The 27,362-nt window shown below is 37.6% G+C and overlaps 1 protein-coding gene and 1 long non-coding RNA gene across 11 annotated transcripts in view; one reads left to right on the forward strand and one right to left on the reverse strand.

The window, feature by feature from the left end:
* Window positions 1-10,002: 10,002 nt before the first annotated feature.
* LOC134175904 (uncharacterized) lies at window positions 10,003-15,866 on the reverse strand. The gene is made up of 3 exons (XR_009969179.1): window positions 15,613-15,866; window positions 12,692-12,790; window positions 10,003-12,267 (listed from the first exon to the last, which is right to left on the reverse strand). It is a non-coding gene; the product is annotated as an uncharacterized LOC134175904 (long non-coding RNA).
* A 666-nt stretch (window positions 15,867-16,532) lies between these two features.
* Window positions 16,533-27,362, forward strand: part of ZMYND8 (zinc finger MYND-type containing 8) — a 51,230-nt gene continuing 40,400 nt past the window's right edge. For 2 of the 10 annotated variants that reach the window (XM_062642312.1, XM_062642317.1), the window contains exons 1-2: window positions 16,533-16,743; window positions 26,740-26,810. In XM_062642312.1, coding sequence (XP_062498296.1) covers window positions 16,730-16,743; window positions 26,740-26,810 — 85 coding nt within the window. In that variant the 5' untranslated portion in view covers window positions 16,533-16,729. Of the gene's footprint in view, window positions 16,744-16,931; window positions 17,148-17,779; window positions 17,830-18,854; window positions 19,459-21,289; window positions 21,695-26,739; window positions 26,811-27,362 lie in introns of those variants that run through there. The other 8 variants (XM_062642319.1, XM_062642318.1, XM_062642311.1 and 5 more) reach the window with 7 other exon arrangements.

Genomic DNA, 27,362 nt, shown 5'->3' on the forward strand with positions numbered 1-27,362 from the left:
ATTCCAGTGCCTCACCACCCTAACAGGAAAGAATTTCTTCCTTATATCCAATCTAAACTTCCCCTGTTGAAGTTTTAACCCATTAACCCTTGTCCTATCACTACATTCCCTAATGAAGAGTCCCTCCCCAACATCCCTATAGGCCCCCTTCAGATACTGGAAGGCTGCTATGAGGTCTCCACACAGCCTTCTCTTCTCAAGGCTGAACAGCCCCAACTTTCTCAGCCTGTCTTCATATGGGAGGTGCTTTATGCTGTTCTTTTCACTATATTAGAGTAAGCAAGCTCGTCAAGATTTTTATTGCAATATTAAGATGCCTACTGTAAGGCCTTGAAAGATGTTATTTAAGCTCTAAGTCCCAGGTATAAAGACCCAGAGGGTTTTTTATCTCTTTGTTTCCAGTGTTTCTCTGTTATATGTGGGCCCATTTCACTTACAGCCCACTGTGTTATTTCCATTGCCCTATCCTCTTAACAAACAAACTTAGCAAACGCAGCTATTCATATTTTCATGATTGTTTTTTCTGGTAAAAAAAGTAAGCAAAACAAAAAATCCTATGGCCTTTAGTTAAAAAAAAAATATTTCCACTTTTCTATTGTTATTTTATTTATTTAGTCAAGGAATTAAACAAAAAATTAGAAAGTTATGTCCCACCAGCCACCTAGGTTGAAAATAACTGCAATTATTTTCTTTATATAACTGCTTTAATAGTTACTCTGCCATTACTATTTAATAACTGTTACTAACTGCTTTAATAGTTACTGCTGTTAAGTTTTATTGATTTGCTGTTCTTCTATATAGAAAGCAAAATGAAATTAATGTCTTTTACAGAATTGTAGAAATCAATTGGAGATCTGCTTTACCGCACGGAAGTAGCTAAGAATGGCTCCTTTACTTTATACTTCAGTTAAACAAGAAGACCTAATTCAGAATTTGAGTGGATCCAGAGAAGAAAAAAGATCCTGTTATTGTCATGGCGTAAGTAAACCTAGTTTACAAATCACAAGGCAAATTGGCTATATGATTTCTTTTGTGTGTTAAAAGACTATCCAAGGTTGGGATTTTTTATTTATTCTTTTTTTTTTTTGATTTTATTGGGCACTGCTTAAACACAAGATAGCATAGAGACTCTCTAATGGAATTTAGGATTAAGCAAACAAGATAAATTCACTGTGGGGAATAATGGTACCCTGTAAGCCATACAGTGGTATCAAAACACGTTCACAGTGTTCTTTTGGGACTTTGAGATGAGGGAGGAGAAATAACTTAGGAAAGATAAGATGGGAAAACAGAAGAGACGGGGGACCTGTGTAAATCATTGAAGAAGTCAGCCTGGGGTGAATAGCTAAGCGTTTTGCCTGTTCACAGTCTTCCTAAAGCTCACTGAGTTCTAGTTTATGGCACATAAAGGGTTCTACCTTAATTTAAGAAGGATAATGCCAGATATGAAGCAAAACACAGTGTAAGCTATATATATATAGAGAGAAAGTGATTATTAGAGATTAAAATTACAGGAGCCTATTAAGCATTGTCCATTTGGGGAATAAAGGAATTTAAAAAATGAGCTAAGAAGAGAGGTTTTTTGTCACACTATAATTTTTCATATGAAGAAATAGTTTTGGGCTTTCCTTTAGAGTATATTGTCTAGTCATTTTTGCAGACGGGACTGTAGATGACTGATTGATATGTTTCTGCATGGTATTTCTTGCTTCTCTTTCCTCTTCATAAACCACTACTGATAGGCTTCTATTTTGTAAAAATTAAAACTCAGGACTTAGTCTTTGTGTAAATGTGTTCCCAGTTTTACAAAAATGAAACTGTGCAGAAAGGGAATAACATTTGTAGCATCAACTATACAATACTGAATTCTGAAGCTTCTGTGCTGCAGTTTGAGAACCATCTCCCTATTTCTTGATATACTACTATCTCTGAAAAAAAGAAAACTGTGTTAAGAATGTGCAGGGTAAGTCATATAATTGGGACAGGGAGGTAAAGCAAGTGTGGATTTTTGCCTGTGTCATATAATTAATATCAAAAAAACATTCACAAACAGCAGTTGAAATTATTTTACTATAATATGTAATTGGATGATAACTGTAGAGCCTTAAGAAAGGCAGGAAAGGATCAGGTACTGTATTTTAGGTAGTATGTAAGAGTGAAAAGCTGTCTTGCTGTTCTATAAAAAACAAAAGTAGAAATCCAGTTCAATGTCTGCATCTGGTAAGCAATTACTGGCTGTTATGTTGTGCATAATGTGTGCAATTTCTGTGGGGACTGATTGCAACTTTTATTTAGAATCCATTAAGAAAATAAATATTCTACTTACAGAGCAGGTGGAACATCTGCTGCATACGTTAAACCAGCAGTCCATTCTGAAGAGATCATACATTGAATACAAGCCCCTGTATCCATATGGTTTTATGAAACCTTTCCTTTCATTCTGAGACTGGTTCTTCCTCTCAGGCTGAAAATCTGGTATCGTTTTTTTGGTTTGAAGGGTGTCTATTAGGTGATGAACTCTAGTTTGCAAGACTATAATATATTTAACGCTATATTGTCATAGTAATATGTGCTTTTTCTACAGCTTGGATCATGATAATAAACTAGTGACCTCTTTTCAGGCTTTTACGTTTTTAGCCATGTGTGGGGCAGATTTAATTTCAAACAAAACTGTTTTAGGGAAAATTTAAACTAAAAGACCCTCTTAAAACATTTCCATAAAACATTTCACGTTTGCATTTTTATTTTGTAAAAGTATTTGTCATCATTGGTATGTGTCTACCCTCATAATAACCATTTCCTTTTCCTCCCTGATGGGTTAATATAGCAGTAAAACAAACAAAAAATTGCACTTTTTACTTGTTTTCCCAATTTTTAAATGTCTGACTAATAGTGGAAGAATGAGCATAATATCTTCAAATGCAATGTATACACCTGGACACAGAGCAGGTTGAGAGTCTGGAATATTACTGATATGATATATGGAGACTGCACAATGATCCAATAACTGGTATTAATTCATGAATAACTTTCTTTCCTCTACATGTTTCCCTCCCAGAGAAAGTGAATTCTTTATTGTATTACATTCTTGCTGAATAACTAAAAGTGCCACCAAAACATAAATAAGAATGAAAGCACAGGTTAGAACTATTATTTCACTTCATAACTAGAAAAACCCATGAATGTTCCAGGCTTACTTTACCTGAACTTTAAGACTGTATTAGTAGGCAAACAAAAATATATGCTGTTTTGCAGATTACAGAAATGTTCAGGCTGAAAGGGGCCTTAGGGAATCTCTAGGCCAACCTTCTACTCAAATCATGATCCACTTATGAGGTTAGACTAGGTTGCTCGTTACTTTATCCAGTCTTTGAAAAACTCCAATGGAATATGATCTAAAAAAAAAAAAAAAAAAGATGCTAAGCCAGGAATGATGTTCAGCCAGGCCTTTAGAAATCAACTATAACAAGGAGTCATGACCATTCATTACTAGTCACCTCTGTTTACTTTTTCCAGACTGAAGACATATATGTGTGTCACAAACAAGTACCATCCAACCTGGTTTGTGAAGTTATGTTGTTACAACTCACAGCCAACCTGATAGGGTTCCCAGAATGATTTAGAGTGCTGAACTCCCTATTAGCTTTACTTCCAAAGAAAACTTTGTCCCATCTTGGTGCAGTATTATTTTTGTGGCTGCAGAGTGCATGCCTATATGCTTCAGGGATAATAGCACTATACAGAAGCAACATACATTGCTTGTTACAGAATGGACTTGGAAGCTGAAGTTCTGTCCCAGATCCCTCTCAAGCCTGTCAAATTCTAATACCTGATATTGCCTACCTTCTTTTTTTTTGTGTGTTTGTTCTTATGATGGCTTGAAGGTAGTAAGCATATAGTTAAACTAAGGAGTGAAATGACTTGGGTTTTAAGGTCTTGTCTTACATCTTACAATTCACCAAGGGATAATGAAAAATGAGACCAGCTGAAGAAATAGCGAGCCATTTCCAGAGGCTTTCAGATGTTTGCACTCAAAAGGAAGAGAGAATGCACATCCTTTTCTCCATCCCAGTGTTCCCTTCTGTTACATTCCAAGCTGATCACTAAGGCCATAACACTGAATTCACCTTGTCATATGCAGGGAGGGAAAGTAATTTATTCTCCTTTTCATTTTTTGCCATTTATTAAATGGGTAGAGTAATGCTTGTACGAAGTGTTTTGCATGAAAAAAAGCAAAGTATTTTTAGTTGCAAATTATTAACAGTAATACACAAAAACAGACTAATGAGAAATAAATTATTAGACAGTTGGAAAAACTGTTCCAGTTCCTCTCAATTTTCTGTCAACATTTCTATTAACTGTTATTGTTCACAACTTACTCGATAGACACAAGAAGGGCTTAGATACATTAGTAATTTTTAATTTGCTTACGAGATATTCTATTGTCCTTGAAAGACGATAATTTCCATGCATTGAAAAAACAGATGAATGTCCTGGGTGAAACTCTGGACTCACTGGATATTACAGGGCCTGGATGTCACCCTAGGGTTTTATGTAATAAGCTATTAATGTGACATTTAAATGGATAACCCTGCAATGCAAAGACTAATATTTCATTCATGCATTAATATGCTAAGCAGTCTGTCAAGGAAAAAAAAACTAATGACTAGAAAAGATTGAACTGAAAATAAACCTTTTTTTTTTTTTAATCTGATATTTCTTTATCTTTTATCTGGGTGGATAAACCCTATGGATTGTTCTACCTAAGTCTAGTGAGAGACATCACTGCCCATGGCAGGGGGGTTGGAACTAGATGAACTTAAGGTCCTTTCCAACTCAAACCATTCTATGATTCTGTATTATGCTTTCTTGAAAATTTCCTGAGCTAGTGTCTCTGTAGTTGTGTGTCAATGTATTACTCTGCTATGGCTTAGCTGTGGTATGACCTAGAAGCAAGTCTTCTAAAATGGGATAAAACAATTTTAAAAAGATTTAATCCACTGTTGAACTTCTTCACTCCTAAAAATGCAATAAACCACCAAACTTTAAAAGGGAATTGAGAGAATTTTTATTTTATCCTGGATTTATATCCTGACTATATTCATATTACAAATTGAAAGTTTATGTGTGAATATTGCAAACCATGAGGTTGATATCACACACATGCAATTTGTCAGTCAAGCCTGGGCAGTGCAGATAATAATAGCTAAGTGCAGATACACAGAAACCCTGATATCCTTCTCAGGATTTTTCCCCCCTGTTAGCTTTTATCTTATAACAGGGAATATTCATCACAGCTGTTAACCAATAATATGTTCTGTAGAAGCAGTTGTTCTTATTCTCCACAAATAATAGCATCATCTCTCTTCTGTACAAAGGTTACACCAATTAAGCATTAAAGAAAAATTGAGAATTAGTAAGTAGAAACTACGGAGAATTAGTGGTCTTGTGAATATAAATTTTATAACCTAAACCCACAAAAGGAAATATGGAAAAAATACTGAAGAATCTGTTTTTCACTTTTTTGTCCAGAACCAGATCTCTTGCCACTGTAACAATATGAGAAAGCAAGACTGAACAGTTTAAACTTAGCCTTATTTCTCTTTTGTTCCTTTCTTTTTTTTTTCCCCCAAAATCTGTTATCAAATTAGTTTCTCCCAGCTAAAACCTTACTCTGCTAAACAGCCAGTGAGATATTAATGTTGAGAAGAAATGTTTCCTGATCATGTGTATATACAGTGAAAAGTGTAGTCTGTATTTCAGTGGCTGGAATAATGTAAGGTGTACACTTAGGACTGTTAAAGGAAAAATTAATCTATGTAGTGCTATGTCACTTTATGCTTCTGTGATTTAGTTGTCTGTACATTTAAAATGTATTAATCAGTGGAGTATGGTACAAGGTGTGTTCATCATGGCTTCCGCTGTATGTATGTATGTTAGAATTTTGTAAGGAGTTTTATAATGGTTTTAGTCACAGAGAAATGCTCTGCATCTGCTTTATCTTTCTTTCTTCCTTTGCTTACAGATTCATAAGATTAGTCTGTTCATAAGATTTCTTCCTTTACTTATAGTTCATAAGATTAGTGTGTGCTGAAAAATATTGTTCTTTCCTGTTACATGGTAACCACATAGATCTATTTTACTAGTGAGATTAATGAAGCACTGATGAAGGAATCTGTTTGTAAGATGTATCCGGTCATAATTTGTGATGAAATTAGAGGTGTGTTTTGAAGGCCCATATGCTTTCCTTTTCTCCAGAAAGTGTTGTCTGGGGTGTGTTGAGCTTTTTTGAATGTGTGTTCATTGGGATTATGTGTGTGTCTTCTGGTCATGGTTGCCACATGCATTCTATAGAGGAGTTCCAGTTGCCTTATTTTTTTCTCTGCGGCTATTACCATACAAGAACCATTTTGCTTCTAGCCTTTGTCCTTTTATCCATACTTACTAAGATTTGTTTACATAATACTAGACATTTAACTGTAAATTACATGGCAAAAGCATGTCTGGACTGAGATTTAGGAAAGATTTCAAACACTTTGCATTTGCCTGTTTGTCTTCCTTGAATTGCATTTACACTTGAGGCATTTGATGTGGCTAGAAGAAGATAATGCTGTAACGTAATGAGAGGTATGAGAGCTCTTCTTTTCCATTGAAGTGTAGGACAGATTGTTCCATGATTGCCTCACTAAGAAAGCATCAAACACTACCGGGTAGGGTTCTGTTAGAGGCCCAGAAGGGTGACTGCTGATACAAGAGCCACGCAGGTCAGTATAGGATGGCTCATCCATAGTCTTGGTGTTGACACTAACCGGTTTAAACACACTCTGATTGCTTCTCTACATGCTGCTATGATAGAGAGATAGCTGTGCCCTTTGAGGAAAACTTTACCCTCAGGATTTTTTAATGGTTCTCAGGCAAATCAGTGAAGTGTCTTTGCTAAAATCTTGATGTGAAAATGAGTATTGAATCCTATAGTGAAAACTGTTCTGAATAGCATATGCTAGAGGTGGGTGATTATTTGCCGGCATTTTTTTCCCAGTGTCATAACCTACAAATGAACGCTAGGGGATGCCACACTTCTACCAAAGTTACCGGACTGGGGACAGGGCGGGGGAACCTGCCAGATCTGTGAAATTATTACCATTCCTTTCCACACACAAAAAAAAAAAGTAAGGAAAACAGCTTTTGGTCATTTGATGTAATAAGGGTATTTTATTGGAACGTGTCTGAGTGAGTAGAAATACATAATATTTTAATTCTTCACTAAATGTCTGGGGGAAACATCCTTATTAGGTAAGTATAAAGAAGTTAATTTTTCAATATCTATCCTCTAGAAACATCTGAATAAAGATCAGGATACCATCTGAATAGGTTACATGCAAAAGTACGTGAAGAACAGTTCAGATACTGTATACAAAGCTACATAGCTGTTTAGTCCAGTTTAGAAACTTTGACACCCTTTGACAATAAATACAGAACAGCTTATGGGTTTGAAATTTGTTAGAGGACAAGCCTGGCTTTTCCACACTAGAACTTGTTTTTCCTTTAAATAATTTACATTGATTTCAAGTCCTTGTAGAAACTATACAAAATAGAAATATTTAAATGTTGGACAATTACATAAACTTTCATCATTTTACCACTAAGAACAAAATCATGTAAACATGTATGTAGATGACTTTTTTAATTAAACAAAAAAACAAGTAACTAAGAACAAGGAGGAATGACAACCTTACCTTTCAAAGAAATTGCCTCTTACACCATTTGCTTTACAAATCTTTGCAAATAGAAGCAATATTAAAGGGAATTTGTAATTATTATGCATTAGTTGCATTGGATCACTTTTTTTAATATATTTTACATTATTCAGACAGCTGCACTTTTTGCCCTGTACAGCCATGCAGCTCAGCCCTTAAAAAGAAGGCATAGTATTTGTTCAGAAAAACATCAGTATTGGGTTTTGGGTGCAATTTGAAACGCTGGTGGTACTCTATGCTGTCCATCCATCAATGTCTAAGTTTTCCTAAACAAATGCATACATAAATGCAAGTGTTTGCTGCAAATATATTGTGGGTTTTGTGGCTTATGGTTTTGTTTTGGCTTTCATGTAAACTCTCAAGAGAGAAAAAAAAGAACAGGCTAAGTGCTAAAAGGTTCATTTTGCTCACAGGAATGCAAGGAACTAATCTTTGTCAAAACACTGTAGATCAGTGAGAAGCACTTTGAAGTTAAAACACAGGAAGTCCAGAGAACTGGTCAATATTTGTATGTAGTTTTCTTTTTGTAGTGGTGACTTTGGGAAAATGGGGACATACAGACAATTTGAACAGATCAAATTGCCCCTCACTGTTGAAAGGGGTAATCTCCCTCCTTCCCTCCACTGCTTGTGGCTGCAGAGTCTAACCCCACCATTGCATCTACTTTTCTGCTGATTAAGCAAACTGAACGGGCTCACTGCAGGGTTCTACAAATAATGGAAGAAGTGGGAATATGTGGCTGGGAATGGGATTGGTAATAATAGTACCCCTTTCAGTAGCAGTGAAGTCTTATATAAAACTTAACCATCATGTTTAAATTCTAAGGACTTATTTGGGAGCTGAACTTGAAACATATGTGCTGATAGTGTCCCTGGTCTGGTAAAATTGCAGTTTAGAAAGTATATTCTTTGTCTTTCTACATCAGTCCTTATCTCTATGTCAGCTTTACAGGCTTTATTTAAGTCATGAAAATTATTTTGATCTGCAGCCTAAAGTTAGAACAGCTTTTCCTTTTTTAAGTATTTTTCTGCATTATATAAAAACAAAGAAAAATGTGCTGTAAAACAGAATTATAACAACCAGAATTTTTTTTTTTTTTTTGCCTCTGAATCATGTTTTTCTGCTGTGTTGAAATGTTTGCACAGTGCTACTGTCCAGGCTTGGTTGTTTTCCTAATTCTCATCCCCTGAAAGAACAATGAAAGTAATGAGTGGTGTCCCTCAGGGATTGGTGTTCGGACTGGGCTTGTTCAACATCTTTGTCGCTGACATGGGCAGTGAGATTGAGTGCACCCTCAGCAAGTTTGCCGATGACACCAAGCTGTGTGGTTCGGTTGATACGCTGGAGGGAAGGGATGCTATCCAGAGGGACCTTGACACGCTTGTGAGGCGGGCTGATGCCAACCTCATGAAGTTTAACCATCCCAAGTGCAAGGGCCTACACCTGGGTCGGAGCAATCCCGGGCACAGCTACAGGTTGGGCAGAGAAGAGATTCAGAGCAACCCTGCGGAGAAGGACTTGGGGGTGTTGGTCGATGAGAAAATGAGAATGAGCTGGCAGTGTGTGCTCGCAGCCCACAAAGCCAGTGGTATCCTGGGCTGCATCAAAAGGAGCGTGACCAGCAGGTCCAGGGAGGTGATCCTGCCCCTCTACTCTGCTCTCGTGAGACCTCACTTGGAGCATTGTGTGCAGTTCTGGTGTCCTCAGGATAAAAAGGACATGGAACTGTTGGAACCAGTCCAGAGGAGGCCACAAGGATGATCAGGGGGCTGGAGCACCTCCCGTATGAAGACAGGCTGAGGAAGTTGGGGCTGTTCAGCCTGGAGAAGAGAAGGCTGCATGGAGACCTCAGAGCAGCCTTCCAGTATCTGAAGGGGGCCTATAGGGATGCTGGGGAGCAACTCTTCATTAGGGACTGTAGTAATAGGACAAAGGGTAACAGGTTCAAACTTAAACAGGGGAAGTTTAGGTTGGATATAAGGAAGAAATTCTTTACTGTGAGGGTGGTGAGGCACTGGAATGGGTTGCCCAAGGAAGTTGTGAATACTCCATCCCTGGTGGTGTTCAAGGCCAGGTTGGACAGAGCCTTGGGTGATATTGGTTTAGTGTGAGGTGTCCCTGCCCATGGCAGGGGGGCTTGGAACTTGATGATCTTAAAGTCCTTTCCAACCCTAACTATTCTATGATTCCATGATTCTATAATAAGCAGTTATCTGAACGCACAGAAGGAATTGAAAATGTGCAGGACTGGAATCTGAATGATTTTAAGAGAAATACAGCTGAGAGATCAAGAGAAAGACGGTAAACCAGGGGTTGCAGTACAAACTTTATCTTCTGCCTGGGAATAGATGTTTTGTGTAGCTGCCTAAGAAATATTTGCAGGATTATTTTTCCTCTTCCTTGGTATTTCCTGAATTACTAATGACACTCTGAAGTGCAGAGTAACATCGCAACTGGTTTTCAATATGCATTGTAGTGCCTGGAATGGTTTATTCCAACATATCTTTAAAAACCAGGGTTAAGCAAGACAGATAAGGCAGAGTAATGCTTTGTAAAAGGGTAAATTGACATTTGTACTGGAGGTTTTTTTGGGTCTGTAGTATCTTCAACACAAAAAAAATTATATTCCCTATACTTTTGTTGTGTTGCTCCTGATGTAGTTGAGATGTTGCACACAACTTCACTTTGAATCCCCTACCCTCTGACATTGGTCCACTCTAATGCCACATGGGAATATGGTGGCTTTAAAAAAAAGTAACAAAGTTCATTTAATAAAAAAGCTTGGAGACCAGTCATAGAGTTGACTTATTTGTGTATCTAATTAACACACACTTGGACTTTATTATGTTACTGACAAGTACAATAAATACAACAGGATTTGTTCTGCCCTTTCAGTATTATGTTTTTTGATGTGGGTATTGATTTCTCTGCAGTAAGCTTCCCTTGTGGAAACAACTTGACAGTGGCATTAGCTCAGGAGTGTCCTCTTGTCTGTCACCTGATAAGGAGGGCTTAGTAAACATAGTCTGTAAGTCCCACAGTGCATGAAAAATAATAATATGTAAAGGTGCTAAAATGAATTCAACAGTTTATACAGATGTTAGTTAATTATGGGCAAGTCTTTCACCTGGTTTCAGCAGACAAGGCCACAGCTGGGAAACGTGTTGTTTCTTTTCAGAGACGCGATTATATTTCAAAGGCTTGCTTTCTTCCTGCCCTTACATAAGGTTGAAGAGGCAAGAAAGGATCTACAGTGTAATTTGTACTTTAAGAAAACATAGTTAATAACACAAATCTGGTGAAAACATGGATGTAGTGCTTGGTCACATAGTTTCACAAGAATTTCTTTTACTGTTAGTGATTAAGTTATCTCAAGCTGCTTATTCCTGCTCTCTCAGTCATACCACTGCCATTGCTATTGCAGGAGTGTCATGAACCATTGTGAATTGTTGCCTTTCCTGGGTTAAATTTAACCCAGTAAATACCTGATCCACTGATCCTCTTCTCTGTGTAACCATATAGAGAGTTGTGCTAGAAGTGGAACTGAGCTGGGTGCTGTGGCTGGAAGGAGTGGTGAGATGCTTAAGATGGTGTGTCTGATTTAAAAAAATGTGAACACCCCCCCTGCCCCCTCCACCTTGTTAAAACTGTGAGTTAAGCCTTTGTGAATGTGATTGTACAGCACGTTTGTGGTGAAAAAAGAAAGAAGGACTTAATGCTGGTGAGAGGCAAACCACAAAAATCAGATGAATATAGCAATCGGAATAGCAGATAGGGAAGAGAAAGGTGTGAATATGCAGAGCCTTAAAGCTAAAGCAAAACTGTATATATAGTGTGTGAAGGGGCAGGAAAGAGATCAAAAGTGAAAGTGACATAACCTAAATCTGCAGTGGGTTGTGATAAGACATAAGCCTAGGAGAGGGAAAACCATTGTAATAGCAGCATGTTTGTAATTCCATCACTTCACATGTTTGATATGAGCTTCAGCAGGTGGAATCTTCTTTGAGATAATCAGCTTTTTTTGAAAAAGAACCCAAACCAGCCAAAAAGTCACTTATCACAGTACTGTTAACCAAGTGATTCCTGAAAGTGACAAAATCAGAAGAGAAACTGCAGTAGTAAGATTAGCTTTTAGTGCTTCCTAGACCTTGTCCTGAATAATTTTTCCCTTAACAGTAGTGACTTTCTTCTTGGGAAGGACCGTCATGTCCAAGTAAGTGCTACAGGCAGGATGTCTCACACCTGGGCATTCGAATCCCTTGGTGAAACACAAACTTCTTTCAGTACTTTGGACCTTGTTCTTATGCAGGGTATAGACATTCCCATGGCCACGGACCTTGCACGTGCAGCGAGTTGCACCCATTGCCATGTTATCGCACAGCAGGCAGGATAAATCCACTTGCTTCACTGGTGCTGTTCAGCTGCACAGTGGGGTATGGTTTAGGTCCAACATGCAGTATATCCGCATACGCCTCACAGCTGCTTTTCGGGTGACTGAGAATGTATTTGGCTGCATATGAAATATGAAATAAATTATATCTGTTAGGTTTTTAATATAGAACATATAATTTAAATATATAGTAATGAAAGTCCTATTTTATACAGGATATCCAACAGCCCAGCTGTGTTAAACTGTGGAGAGACTGGTTCAAACTGGGGGTGATAGGCATGAAATATATGAGACATATGTCCTAAGAGAACATAGGCTGTAGCACCTCTTAAAAAGCTACAGCTGCTAAAGCAAAGGGCTCAAGGTGGCCTTTTTTTTCCTCCCTCCCCAGGTATTTTTGGCAGATGATTGGACATGAATGGAGATTTCCTTTAGAAGGAAATGTACATGAGGTAGTTGCACAGAATACTAAAAATAGCTGTAGAGAAACTTTCTTAATGCACCAGATATCCAGTGTATATTACAAACAAAATCAGCTTTTTACCTGTAGACAGTGACCATTGTGATCCAGAACAAGTAATGTAAATGAGAAGTATTCAAAGATGTTGTTCATGCATGCATCTGGCCACAAAGCCTTTTGAACCTCTGGGCAAATCAGGTACTTACTTGGCATAAACACATTTTCCATTAGTTTCTGATAATTTGCAAAATGACCAGCCTTCTTAGATCACTGATTTTTGCATCCATTCTACATTTAAAAATTCTAGAACTGCCTTATAGACCTTTATTGCTGGATTCTGTATCAGATGGCAGCCTTATCTTCTGGTCTCTAAGTGATTACTGATACTTGGGCAGACATAGGATAAAGGGAAAAGGTGGAAAAATTCTTGAAGGGAAAGGTGCTGAATTACAGTGTTTCATGTTCTTATTCTAGAAATTAGGGTTGTCAGTCAATGACTTGGAAATCAAGGACCACAAGTTACATGACTATAATGCAACTTCTTTCCCGTTTTTTTTTTTTGCTGTTGTTTTGTTTTTAAATTCAGTATTATCCTTTGAAAGGATTACATTTCCCCTTTCATTTCATGTATCACTTCAAAATGTTATTTTTAAACCTCCATCTTTTGTCTGTCACCTAGTGTTCCCTCTTTGTCAATGATGATTCACTCCCTATATAGGGGTACATATCAAACCCCCTGTTTCTGTCACACAAAATCTTCCTCATGGGTTTCTGATTAATTTTGAGGCTTTCAGTATATATTAAATAGTCTAGTCCCTCATAACACTGTGGTGCTTGATGTGTGTGCTTTATGGAGATTCTGCACAGCAGGCAGAGATCTTTGCAAAGAAGTCTAAATATAGTAGGTTGCACTTCTAGCAGTATTGTCTTTTAATTTCCTTCTGACTGAACTCGTGCTTTCCATCTTTCCTTTGGTTTCTCTGTTTAGCCTTTTTTTTTTTCTTGCCTCGCAGCCCTGTTTTCCCTTAACATCTCCAAAGCATTGAAAAGGACAAATACAAGCTAATCTAATCTCTCCGCCCTCTCTTCTGCTTTAACAAAGCATTTAGCTTCCCTGTCTCTTGCCTTTGTTTTCTTTACCTTTCTTTCCCTTCCCCCTCCAAAAAAATTCACCACTCCTGTGTAAAAGAATTGGCCAAGCTGCAGTAGGACATGCAACCATTTTGACTTTAGCAGACAAAACCTTCTAAATTTTCCAGATGTACCTGTATGTCATTATACCAGACTTGTCCCTGCTGTTGCAAAATATGCGTATGGACAAGAAAATGAAGATAAGTCAAGTTTTCCTTACTGAATCCTGACAGAATGCTTTTGTCTATTCCAGCAGAGTAGCCTGGTGGCTGAATATAAATGCTGTATTCTGTTTGATATGCTTTCTGGCTTTTTGTTCTTGGTAATGACTGAAGGTTTGTAGTTTTTTCCTTTACATTTATGCCACCATTTCCTTGAAGAGGACAGAACCTTAGGCCTTTTCTGAGGCTGCTTCTGCTTCTATCTATCTGCTGCATGCTGATTCTCTCTGATGGTCCAAGTGTGTCAGCTTGGCAGTATTCCCAGTCACCATCAGCGTTACTGCATTCCCAGAGCCGGATCTGGGTTAGCACAAAGCATTGACAAATCCAGTGTAATTAGTTTTGCTCCCTTGCTGTACTTCGTAAGGATTAGGATTTTTTATTATTTTTTTTTATTTTAGGTAGAATAATATTTGAGTAGAGAAGTCAAACAATGAGCACACGTGTGAATGTCTGACAGTCCTCACATTTACTGCATGGAGGAATCGAACTTTGGATGTTTGTGTGCTGGGGAGGTGATACCCCTGAGTGACATAGGCCTTTAGGTATGCAATTAAAGAGAAACCTGCCTTGAATGGTTTGAACAGTTAACACTGATGCAAGTATGCACTTGAATGTCATGCATTTCCAGTGTGTTCTTGCTGCTGCAGTGGGCCGTATGATTCCCTTTATAGCAGCACTCTCTCCAGTTTCTGCTACATTCCTAAAACAGAACAAACTGCCAGTGTAATCCACGAGCCTTCCTGCTCCCTGCCCTGAAAAACGTTGCCAAAGCTAAAAAGGGAAAATGCTTCCAGCAGGGACTCCAGAATTACTTATGAGATCAGAATTTATACTCTGGGCTGGTAATCCGCTGTTGCAGCCTAAATCGCAAGAACACAAAAAATGTAAGCACAGTGATAGGGTGGTTTGGCAGTTTTCCTGGGACAGTGATATCTCAAGAAATAATCTAGATGCAGTGTGGGACAGTGCAGACTAGGATTATTAATTTTACCAAGAGCTGCATAGTTATGACTCATGTCAGCTCTCAAGCGAAGACGTTCGTGTGGTAAAGTAGTATCATGAAAGGTGCTGGCTGGAACTAAGGGGGGGTATTAGTTTTATTTGTGGTGGTGGTTTCTGGGATCATTAGCACTTGGGCAGAGGTGGAATGAAGTGCATATTGTGTTTGCAACTGTCCTTCATTTATGGAAGGGGGGTTTCTAAATTGGTTTTGCACAATCCTACTCTTGCATGCTGTATGGAAGAATGTTTATTTTGCTTTGGTTATTTTAGTGTATTATCTAATATTTGTTATTTCAGCATTAAACCTCCCCTTCTGCAACTCCATTTGGTTTTCTTCTTTTTCCCTTTTTGTTTTAATAATAAATGATCTTTTGATAACATGAACATGCTTCAGAATCACCTTTTCATCTATGGTTTCCACTGTAATTTGTTGGTGGTTATGGAATGATAATGCTGAGCTACCTAATACCTAAAATTTTGAACAAAAATGTACAGGCCTTTCTAAAGATTTAACCTTTAAAATCTTCATCTAGAGTTAAGGCTTCCTGCAATAAATCCTCCCACTTTCACTGCATTAGGGAAGAGAGCTGAATCACAGTTTTGAATCAAATGCTCGGGAACTGGCCCAAGATCAAACTCGTTACTTACATGCTGCTTTCTCATTTTGTTTCAATTGCAGAATTTTACTATAAGATAAAAGGTAAAGCAAAAACATCCCAGAAGCTGTTTTGGTAGAGCAGACGGATAACTTGCCACATGGACAAATGTACGTCTTTTTTAGGGCCTGTATTGTATCTTAAAAAGAACCAAGTCCTACAGGGTTAACAGACAGGAAACTGCAGCTGCAGCCGGCTAACACGGAAGTCAGATTTTTGTGTAACAGGCAGCCTGAGCAGGCCGAAAGGTGGGGGCCGGGAGGGGGGGCCGGGGGAGGACAGTGTCTGCTCTGATACTGGTGGCTTTGGTTATGCTCTGCAGCGTTTTTATAAACAGCGAGGGCACGCACTGAATGGCAGCACCCTCTGTGATAATGCAGTTTCAATTCTATCCTAGTTTTTGCGGAAATGAGACATTAAGTTTTTCCTGCTTATGGTTTATCATAGTACCTAAAGAACTCACAGTGCTGGTGTGTGGTTGTGTGGTTGCTATGCTAGGTGTCCAGGTGTCTGAATTCCAGAACAGGAGAATGCTCTGTATTTTCAGTCAGTAATTTCAGTCCCTCCTGTGCATGCTCACTTTCGGTACGTTGTGGTCTCTTTAGGTGGCCTTGCTTTCTCCGTGCAGAGCACCAGCAAAGTGAGTTTAACTTTTTGTTTAGAAAGAACAGCTTTTGTGACCTGGGTGAACTCTTCCTCCCTCAGGTTTAAAATACCCAAATACCTTCAGTAAATGGCACGTTGAGACACGTTTGCTCAGGCAGGCTGTTCGCGATCGCTTCCCTCTGCTTGAAAATCTGTGTAATTTGTCCGGGGAGGGCACATTTGGGGTTTCTTTTCAAGTTTCTTTTGCTGAAACGGGCCTAGTTTAGCCTGTCTTTACGCACAGGATGGCTCCTGCTTGCCAGAGCTGCACAAAGATAATCGCTCAGGAAGTGTTTCAGCCAATCCCCTGAAGCTTTACATTCAGATTTACCAAAGCAGCCAATCCGGGATTAGCTTTTATTAGGAAGACAGATCATCAAGCTTAAGTGCCAAGCCCTTTCTGCCTGAGTACTGAGAGCCTGTCCTCCATGTTTTATAAGTATTGACATAACACTGTGTTAACAATGCATCCACAGAGGTAAGCCTTACTTTTTACATTTTTTTTTCTCTAAGACCTATGAGTTGTGGGTTGAGAGTGTGATTCTCTGTGATTTGTTGTGCAAAACTCACACCACAGCACTTTATTAAGTTGGAACTGTTTAAATTTGCTTTCTTGGGTCACATGGTTAGTAGCCATTAGCCACAGCTTTATTTTGCAGACTGGCAAAACCTTGGCATACCTACTTCTTCACAGGAGGATGGTGTTTTTAGAGTTTATCAAGATCCTGGTATTCCAAAGAAGCTTTCTCTCTCTGAGCAGTTTGCCAGCACTATTGTCTGTTGTGTCACATGCCTGCTGAAGAGAAAATGGAAGCTAGGGAGCAGATGCATTTAACTGCCCTACAGGGAGTCAAGCAGGGATAATGGCAGACAGAAGAACAGGCAAGTTTACCTTTCTAAACAGTGAATGGAATAGCTAAGATAAGTTATCTCTGAAAAAATATGGGATTTTTAAAAACCTAGACATCAGCAAAAAATGCTAATGGCAGATTGTAGATATTGGGCCTAGGTGGTGGTGTGCTGTTGCATCATGTTTTTTATGCAGCTTATCTTAATTTAAAATGATTATTGAACCTTTTTTCTTGCAGGAGTAATTAATACAACGTGTTTCTCTTTCTGAAGGACAATGTATGGTTAATATTTTGTTCCTTTAAAAGGGAGTTTTTATGCTGCAGGTTTTGGAAATGGGTTGCTGCTCAATAAAATGCTGCAGTATATTTGTTTACAAATCTGATTCTTTATGAAAAATGTTTTTGAACTGTTAGCTTTCTTCTTTTACATAGTTCAAATAAACTAATGTACCTTTTATCTGTGCCTTTTTGTTTTACACTGTGTCAGCCACAGTTCTGTGTTGTAGAGTCCAGAGGATATAAAATCATGTGTGGTTCATGACAGTAGTACATGTTGTTCGTTCTTGGTTTTTTTCCTTTTTTTTTTTTTTTTTTTAACTTTTGGTTTAATGCTACGTAATTATTTCAAGAAAATCCTTTTTGATCAATTCCCAAATCTGCCAGCCTGTTGTATCTTCTTAACTGGAAAATTGAAGTGGGTGCTTGAACAGTTGGTAAGTAAGCAGCATGCTACTTTCTGACCATTTTTAATAGTTTTCCAAACATTTTGTTTTTCCTGGGTCAGTTAGACCACTAGATGAAGTAATGTTAGTCATGCAAAATACCAGATTTGCTTAGCGTCCATTTTAAGAGACTTGGACATGTAAACTGTTCCAGTTTGAATGCACTGTATTTTTGATAATGTGCCTGTAAATTTTGAAGCTTATACTTCCTGTTTATCTCAGGCCAGTGAAAAATGCTCTACTTGCTGTTTGTTCATAGATCATTAATTACCATGTTTGCAGGGCAAAGCGCATTTTCGTTGTTCCTTAGGCTTTTGAGGTGTGATGAAAGTGCTAGTACTCAGCAATGAAGTGACCTTATGAAGTAAAGTAGATAATGCTTAATGAGCATATGCTTCTGATACTATACAAAGTATAATCTCAGACAGATTTGCTTGATATATACCTAGTTTAGTACAGTTTGTGCCCTTTATTAAGATTTTATTTGTAGCACTTGCATGCTTGTTTTAACAAGCTGTTTTTCAGTGATCACCAGTATTGTTACAAAAGCAGAGGAGGGGATGCTCTTTCGTGTCTTTAATGCCATTTTTGCACTTGTTTTAGCAGTTCACACACATTCACAATTTTAGGAAAGAACTTGGAGCTAAGCTAGCTTTGCAAATAACTGCACAGAGATACAGTTACATGCTGACTCTTACAGAGGGTTGCCATGTATTTGATAACGTTCCATAAGGTAGCAATTTACCTCTAGTTACTTGTTTGCCAGTATGAGTATCTTTGAATATCTCGCTTTGCTTAACAGCTCACATCCTTACCCCCCCCCCTTCCTCCCCCCCCCCCCCCCCCCCCCCCCCGATTAGATTATAAGAATGTCTAGAATGTCTAGTTCACTTTGCAACCTGAAGCACTTCTGGGTTTATGATTGAGTTTCATGTGATAGCATTTTTAAATGCAATTTTAATGCATTTTTTTCAGTATACAAAGAAGAGCTAACACAGCTAAGAAGTTATTCTGGTTTTTTGTTCTTCAGCTGCTAAAACAGAAATTACATTTGGCCATAATTTTCCTATCATCAGTTTATACACATTAGCAGTTTACTTTCAGTCTTAAATAGTGCACAACATAATATTTGTTTAATATGAGGAAGCAGGAGTAAGTGATCTGCAATCAGAAAGCCTGTATTAAAATGGCTCCCACAGGTTTTGTTAAACTAGGATCTGTTTCAAATCTGCACCTCCAGACACACTGCTGACAGTGAAGCATATTTGTATAAGCTGCCCTTGTGAATGTAATGAAACGTAGCATCATGAGTCTGTTAAAGTTCACTATTTTTAATCACTCAAATATAATTCTTTTATAGTTCACAAAAAATAAATGTCTGCATTGCAGCAAGATGTCTGAGGCAAGGTAGAGACAGCAGTGTTGTTTTACAGATCAGCCCAATCGCACTGCTCCATGGAGTACTGGAGCCAATAGAAGCAGAGGGTAGGTTAAAGATTGACAATTGCAGTGGCAAGACTGAGAAAGGCCTTCTGGAAATTTCTACCATCTTTGTTCCATCTAAGTAAAGCAAATTCAGCCAAGCTGAAGAATTTCATATATTTTTGGTGCTTTGTCAAGGTATGATGTTATCACTCACTTTCATAGATTGCATAATAAGAAGCACTCTGTGCTGTTTTTTTTCTGCTGTTCAGGACAGATGGAATGTGGGGTTTTGTTTAAGTGATAGATGCGGGGAAAAAGCACGTATTCTTTCTACCCAAGATGTTACAGGACTGGATCTTGTTAATATCACAGTTAGTCAGGACATCTATGAAACAATGTAGCTGAGGTTTATTCAGCTTGTAGCAAATGGCCATTATTCTAATGTAACTAGTAGTTAATCGTATAATTGCACTTTAAGTTTTCTGGCTGCTAAAGAGTAATTTGAATTGCCCAGGATGAATATGATTAGCCATTATTATTTAGTGCCAACATCCAGTTACTTTTGTAATTAGCTGGACAAAGAATGCAGTGGGGGGAAAACAAAGGAGTGCTCTGGATTACAAATTATGATGAAAACAGTAGCTTTTTAAAAGCTACATGCCTCTTTCATTCTTTGCAGGCAGACTGTTTTAGTTGGAAGCTAAATAGTGCTGGGGAAAAAACTGAGTGATTTCTTTAAACAAATAACACTACTTAACATACTGAGAATGAAAAAAATGCAGAGCATAAACCACTCCAAATGTGACATTTCCCTCCCTTGCATCAGGCAGGAGTATTGAAATGTTGCAGAAAACCTACATAGCTACTAAGGAAGCAGGTAATAAAAGAAACTTCGTCTCAAAAATCATGAATAAGGTAGATTGCATTGCAGATTTAGCCCTTTGTATCAGTGTCCTCAAACTTTGATTGGCTCGTTTTCCTGAGCTGTCCTCCATTTTGTGATATCACTTTTTCTTGGCTGTTGTTTTATCTTTTTCATTTGTCTTTTTTCCTTTTTGCTTTGTTTTCAAGTGTACTGGACATATGGATTCAGTAGCTAAGAAGTTGGTCATGGTCAGTTTTCCACAGTAATGGTGCGACTCCAACATAATTGGTTAAAGGGTGATAAATCTCAGTAAAAGCTCTCCTCTCCTCTGTGTGGGATTCAGGGTATTAATTTGAATCTCCTAAATATCTTGGAATTTGAACATTGAACGTAACCTTTGTCCATGTAGAATGGAACAGACAGCAATTTTCAAATTTTAGTTTTTGTAGATCCCTAATATTTTTCCCATGGGCATGTGAATCCCATTACAATGAATTTAAGACTGATCGACTAGGTTTGATTTACTTAGATATTGTCTGTAAACCCCTTAGTACACTCTCTTTGAGGGGTCTGCAAAGCAGAAACTGAAGACTGTTGTAGTAGGCCATCAGTTTGGCCCTTTAAATTGTATTTAGAAATGATTTTAAATATATTTATTAATACACATCTTGTATTCGTGGGTTAAAGTTCCATTTAGAAACAGCTACATTGGAACCGAGTTTTACTTTTATTTATTTGGTGGAAGTTGTCTGTCATTTTTATGTTAACCCTTTATTGCCAGTTGTCATAGCATGCGTTTCATACTGTGAGATTGAAACCATTCTGTAGCAGGATGTGAACATTCTTAATCTAGCCACTATAAACCTTTACTTTCAAACATGATTGTTCTTGGATTATGTTTTTATCATCTGAAACCTATAGCTATTCTGGATGCCTTGCTTGGGCCTCAGCTCTGTAGTTTATGCTCTTAAGGAAGACTGTATGACACCAAGGATCTCCCTCACTCCCTCCCTTGATTTTCTCTTTTGTAGAGTTATTTTGGATGCACACTGAATAAGGTTTTAAAAAGAACCTAAATGCTCTTTGCATTTAAAAAAATACATGTTTACTTTGCCTGTTATCAAAGGTAACTATCTTAAACAATACAGTATGTAGATATCTGAACATGCATTTGTGTTAAGCAATGTTAATTGCTTAATATAAATTGAGCCTTTTGCAGGCAATTCTGCAAAAGGAAATGTAAAATATGAGGTGCTCCAACTGGAGAATGAATCTAAAATTAAGTGATTTCCTTAGTAACCTGTGACTTCACAAAACCCCCTATCTTGTGCCTTTTTAGTTAAACATTTGGATGTCAGGTGTCCTTTTGTCACACTTTACCATTTCTGATGTTTGGATGCTTGCTTCAAATATAGCACTGCTGTTTAAACAAGAGATAACTGATATTGAATAAACTGCTACCATTTTAGCTACAGTACAGGAATGAGGCAGTGCAGTGCTGTCAGACGCCATTTTAAGAATCCTGCATAAATAGCATAGCTACCGATGAGTAAGAGACTGTTATAGGTGAGTGCTTATACAAAGCTGCTATTTATTCAGCAATGGCATGCAAATATTTTTCTTTTTTTTTTTAATTTTTATTGAATGCAGTTTTTTGAAATAATTCCTTAGAATTGCTACTCACAAATGTGATATAGGAGAGGTAGGAATGAAGGATGAAATTCAGTTTTAGTGCTTGTAGTCTTAAATCAGTCGGGTTTTTTTTTTTGTATTTCTATTAATTAAAAGGAAAAATGAATTCCATAAATATATATAGGTTTTTATTTTAAACTAATGTATTTGTTCCCTAATGTAGATCTAGATTGTGTGTGTGGGCATTAGCTGTTTCGAGTGGTTTTCCATATCTGTCAGTTTTTCCTTGGTTAAATGTCAAGGTGCAGTAGTTCATCTGCAACTTTTAATTGCTCTTTGTAGTTAATATAGTTTAGAACAGCTTTATATATTTTTGTATATGTAGTTTTTTTTTTTAGGGAAGTACTACTACTGGAACAGGGAGGATTTTCCTAAACAGAAAAGTCAGTATTTATTTACTGGTTTGATATTTGAAAAACTGAATTTAGAAAACCTCACCCTCTCCTCAGTCTAATAGAGAACATATTTAAAAGTTAGGCAGCTGAGTTCTTCTTGCATTTTTACCGAAGTCAATAAATTTTGTATGTTTGCAATCTTTTTTTTTGTTTCCCTTCTGTCCCCAGCTATCCCCAAAGGGATAACCTCCACCCCTTCTCCCTTCATTCAGACATGTTAAACTAATTTGTATGAAACAAATCAGCTTTTAAGTTTTGTCAATATGAGCAGGGAAGTTTGAAATGATGAATTGGTGTTCTGGTCAATTGACGGTGAACCTGGCAAAGCTTAGATTTCAGTTGTGTTCTTAAAATATATTCCTCTGTGTTCATTCACCTTAATGAAGAAATAAGAGTGGCTTTCAGAGTGACATAAGGTATTTATTGTATTCATCTAGGTACTTAATTGAGTATATACCAATATCATTTCTGATCTGCAGCCCCAGAGCATCACATTCATAGTACACATGCATGATAGTAATGTATGCTATCTGAAATAACAGCTCTAAGCCCTGCAGAAACGAATTCTCAAAATACAACTCTCTAGAACAGTCTACTCGATCACAGTTAGTGTTTCCATAGAACTAGATGCTTGTTTATAGTTATTTGGCTGCTAGTTTTAATTTTCTCTTTATTTTGTTGTGGGTAGTAGTAGGGTACCTGTAATTAAGGACCTGTTTTTCTTGAATTGTTTAATTGGAAATCTTTTGGTAATGAAGTTTCTGCATTTGGAAGTCTGTGTTTTATAAAGAATATTGCTTATATTGATGAAAGGTGCAAAGGTGAAAAGGTGTCAGCTTCAGAAAAGTTACTGTAAACTTGCTGTGAATTGCTAGCATGTATTTAAAAACTTAAGTCTTAAAGATTACCACTACAATCACGACGACCACCATTCAAACAATGCCGAGTTGTGCAAGTCATAATACATTACAGCAAATAAAACAATGGGAGATGCTTCTGGAGAGCTTCTGGAGAGCTATGAATTTCAAGTATTTTTTTATAGCTCTCTCTGTTACACTTATTTAACTGTTCCCCCCCCCCCCCTTTAGATTTTTTCAAACATCAAGAACAATATCAGTGATTTTCTTGCATACTTGAATGCTTGTGCCCTGAAAAGATGGAACAAGGTTAATTATAACAGAGAATATGGACATGCAATCTGCTTCTCTAAAGCTCAGTTTTCATGGTATAGCAGATAATTGCTGAATTTTTATTTTAGCTGTGGGTGACGTTTAGTGTGCATGTGTGTGTATAGGATATGTGCACCTCCATTACTTAGAAAAATGAATGCAAGTGAATGCAATTCTTTTAACTGATCATTTAGACTTCAAATATTTGTTGAAGTTGTCTCCAGCTATCTCTTATGTGATCTGTGAGAGATGTGTCAAGGCGCTTTGTTCATCTTGGAACTGCATATGAAGAATGTTTTTCTTGTCTCTATAGATCTACTGAAAGAACACTCAAAGAAGTGGTAGAGGAAACTGGCTGAATTTCCTGAATTAAGCTCATTAGATGGGAAAAGACAGATTTAGAACTGAAGAAACCTCATCTACTGTAACCAATGTGTAGGAGTCCTGACCTTTGACACCAAACTAATAGGTTTGGGCCCACAAGTGCAAAGCATCTTTGGTCATCTTTGCAACTTCCCCTGCTACTTTGGTCAGGATGTAGGAGCAGTTTCCCACTATGGTGTTGCTGTAGTGAGCTCTCACCCCCACTTCTTAGCCAGGTTTAATGCACAACACTGTCTTTTAATACTGACTTGTAGCTTCTAATGTATCTTTCTTGCTGTATCATGTTCCCCTGAGGCTTTGCTTTGAACAAAATGTACCTGGTCATAGAATCATAGAATAGTCAGGGTTGGAAAGGACCTCAAGATCATCAAGTTTCAACCCCCCTGCCGTGGGCAGGGACACGTCCCACTAAACCATATCACCCTAGGCCTAGTCCAACCTTGAAAAAGACCAGTTGCTTTGTATGAGTCTGGAATGTTATGATTGCTTTAATGTAACTTAAACATGAGCTGCTGGTGAAAGGATATTACCCCTTTTACCCCTTGCCCACATGTGGTATATTCCCATTTCCTCTTTTCTGCACATCCAGCTGCACAGGAAGCTTTATCACAGAACTGATTCACCTAAAATGAACACGGTTTCTGGAACATGAAGTTAGGGTTTGGGGAAACCATTCCTTTTAGTCACAACCTGTGTAAAATGATCTTAAGACTTTAGCCTGAGTCTCATAAAAACTTGTATGTCATAGTCTGTAGCTGAAACTGGATCTATCTTTTAAAAGCACGTAATGTATACTGTCAAACTACTTTACTCTTGACAGAATTAGTGGGTATTATTACATGTTTACCTCTATGCATTAATCATATATACATAATGTTTTAAAAAATATGCTTTTTTTTGTTACGGTTTGGTGATATTAAAATAGGATTTTATAAGGGGAGAGGGGGAGAAAAAAATAATGCAACATTGGAAGAGAACAATGAACCCATCCTGTGAGCCCAACCCTTCCCATTGCTTAAGGGAAGAGAATGGGCAGAGGCAAGTGGTGCATGAAATGTTTTGGTGTCTGGAGCGCACTGCCAGCTCCTCTTTGCTGGAGGCCCTCTGAGAAAGGGTGTAACAAATGTGCAGTATAATCGATCTGCCCATGCATAGTAAATTGGTGAGCATTGTAGTATGGTCAACTATGTTATGCATTTAATCTGCCTATGCAAAATAAACCTGAGAAGCATTGTGCTACAGTCAACTGTGCTACACATTTACCATAATTCTGGTCACATGGGTACCTTTCCTTGCTGCAGAAAGTAGCAGCATAGTCTTCTCTTCACTGTTTTATGACTTTAAAGTGCTTAATTTATAAATTATTGCCATATACAAATGACAAGCAAAGTATGATAATTTCTGGAGTTCATGGATCTTCTCAGCTTTGGGTCTTCCATACATTGAGCTCAGTAAATTTGTATTTAAAATTTTTGCTGACATAACTGTACTGTTTAGAAGTGTGAAAATAATTGCAACCCGACCTGCTAGTAGCTGATAGTTGATTAAAGTAGTTTTGGCAAATACCAGACTCAAAAGTCCTTCTGCTGGTAGGTTTTACTTTATTTAGGAAGCTTATTTAGGAAACTTTATTTAGGAACTTATACCAGAAACAAAACTCCTAGTATAAACTGTTTGTCAGGCTGAAGAGTTTCTCTGATATAAGCATAGCCAAGTCCTCAGTGTTGTTTCTGAGCTCTGATTAGCTGTCTTGAGCAGGTTTAGCCACAGTGGCTAAAGCAAAGGTCTCTAACTGGCCTTTTAGCCTCTGTGGTACATATAGCTGTCCCCAGCGCTGGGATGGCTGAACAGAATCTCCGTCCACTCCGTACCAGTGGTAATTCACAGTCTGCCATATCAATGTAACTTGGTATCAGCAGCAACTTACGTTAACAGACTAGACAGTCAATTGTTATTACAGAGGAAAAGATCTACATCCCATGTGGCTGTTGTGTCTGGTGGTATTAATGGACAATGGTCATACCTGCTTCAGGCACTATAACCTCATTTGTCTGTCATTTTGAATTCAGACTTGCTTCAGCATCAAGTGTTTTCTTTTATCTTTCATCTACAATAGTCAGGTCTCCAAAACTGGTGCGTAATTCAATATTCAGTTTAGTTCTTTTTTTTCCCCTCCTTTCCACCTTCCTTCCCCAAACTGACTTAACTAGGCAAATTCATTGAGTTATTTTCTTGAATGGCATCACTGTAAGAAAGTAGAACATCAGGAAGTCGGGTATAGTTTGTCATCTGTGAAATCATTTAATCCTGACTGGAGTAAATTACAACTGTATATGTAAGTTTGAATGGTTGAATAATAGCAATAACTCTGTTCTGTTTACTCTTTATTATAGTTAATAACTGGTGGAATTATATTGCTAATAAATTACAGATATTCAGTTTTCTGTTATGTAGTCTAGTTTCAAAATCACAGAATCAGAGAATGGCTTGGGTTGCTTGAAATTATTTAATAGTTTTTAAAATTGCATTTTACCTTCTAATTTTGCTAGTTGTTTTGTGTCACTAAGTCTGTTAGTTCAGCTAATCTGTTCACTGATGCTGATGAGGGTTTAGATGTTAGCAGGCGTCTGTCCACACAGTTTATAGAAGCCTTAGATTAGGAGCTACAAGGAACAGAATTCCTATTTGTCACGTATAATTTATACATCCAGTGACATAGTCTTCATTACCTGTTGCAAGACTGTCATTACTATGAAAACGTTACCTTTGTAATTGGCATCATGCAGCATACAATGTGCACCTGGGTTGTTTCTCTACACGTTTTGGTCAATGCATACTCTTGCAAACAGCAGGCCTTTTGTTTCTGTAGAAATTTGTGATATAGTTGTGTTTGACAGCGTCTATCCCTGAAGTTAGACATGGGAATAATGTGGTCCATAACTATTCTAATTCACCTTTTTGAATCCTGCAGCTTGGCTGAAGAGGAAATAAAGGCAGAGCAGGAGGTGGTGGAGGGGATGGATATCTCCACTCGATCCAAAGGTGAGTAAGAAGGAATATTTCATCTGTGCTCTACAATATACAAATATTTGTAAACCAGGATAGTGAAACTGATCTACCATGAAGCTGCTCTTGAGTGAAGACTCAAGGCTTGTTGTACTTTTATAACATACTGTTGTATGTATTGTATGTATTACTTGGTTTTCATTGTATTTCAAACCTCCTGCCTATGCATACTCTATTATTATTTCTGGTTTATGAATAACAGGTTAAATTATGAAAAAGCATCAGTGTCTTGTATCATCTCAGTTATCATGGCTTCCTCGCCACTTCCTTTGCAGTATAGGAGAAAACACTAGTGATAGTAGTAATAAGGTAGTAGTGCCTACAGTAATGAATCCTAATTTTCTTGAATAAAGGACGGTACCATCTCTGTTTCCACAAAAACTGGTCCTCTGAGTAGTGTGTATTTCATGGATATTTACATATCCATTCCTGACATGAATTAAAATTGTTGGTGGAATTGCAGGTGACTGATGATTTCTGTCCTCATTTCTGGAGTTTTCCCTGTGAGTGAGTTACTACAGGGAAATG

This window comes from Pezoporus occidentalis, unplaced genomic scaffold, assembly GCF_034315485.1.
Source record: "Pezoporus occidentalis ecotype Australia unplaced genomic scaffold, CSIRO_AGI_Poc_V1 ctg70, whole genome shotgun sequence".
Lineage (NCBI taxonomy): Eukaryota > Metazoa > Chordata > Aves > Psittaciformes > Psittacidae > Pezoporus > Pezoporus occidentalis.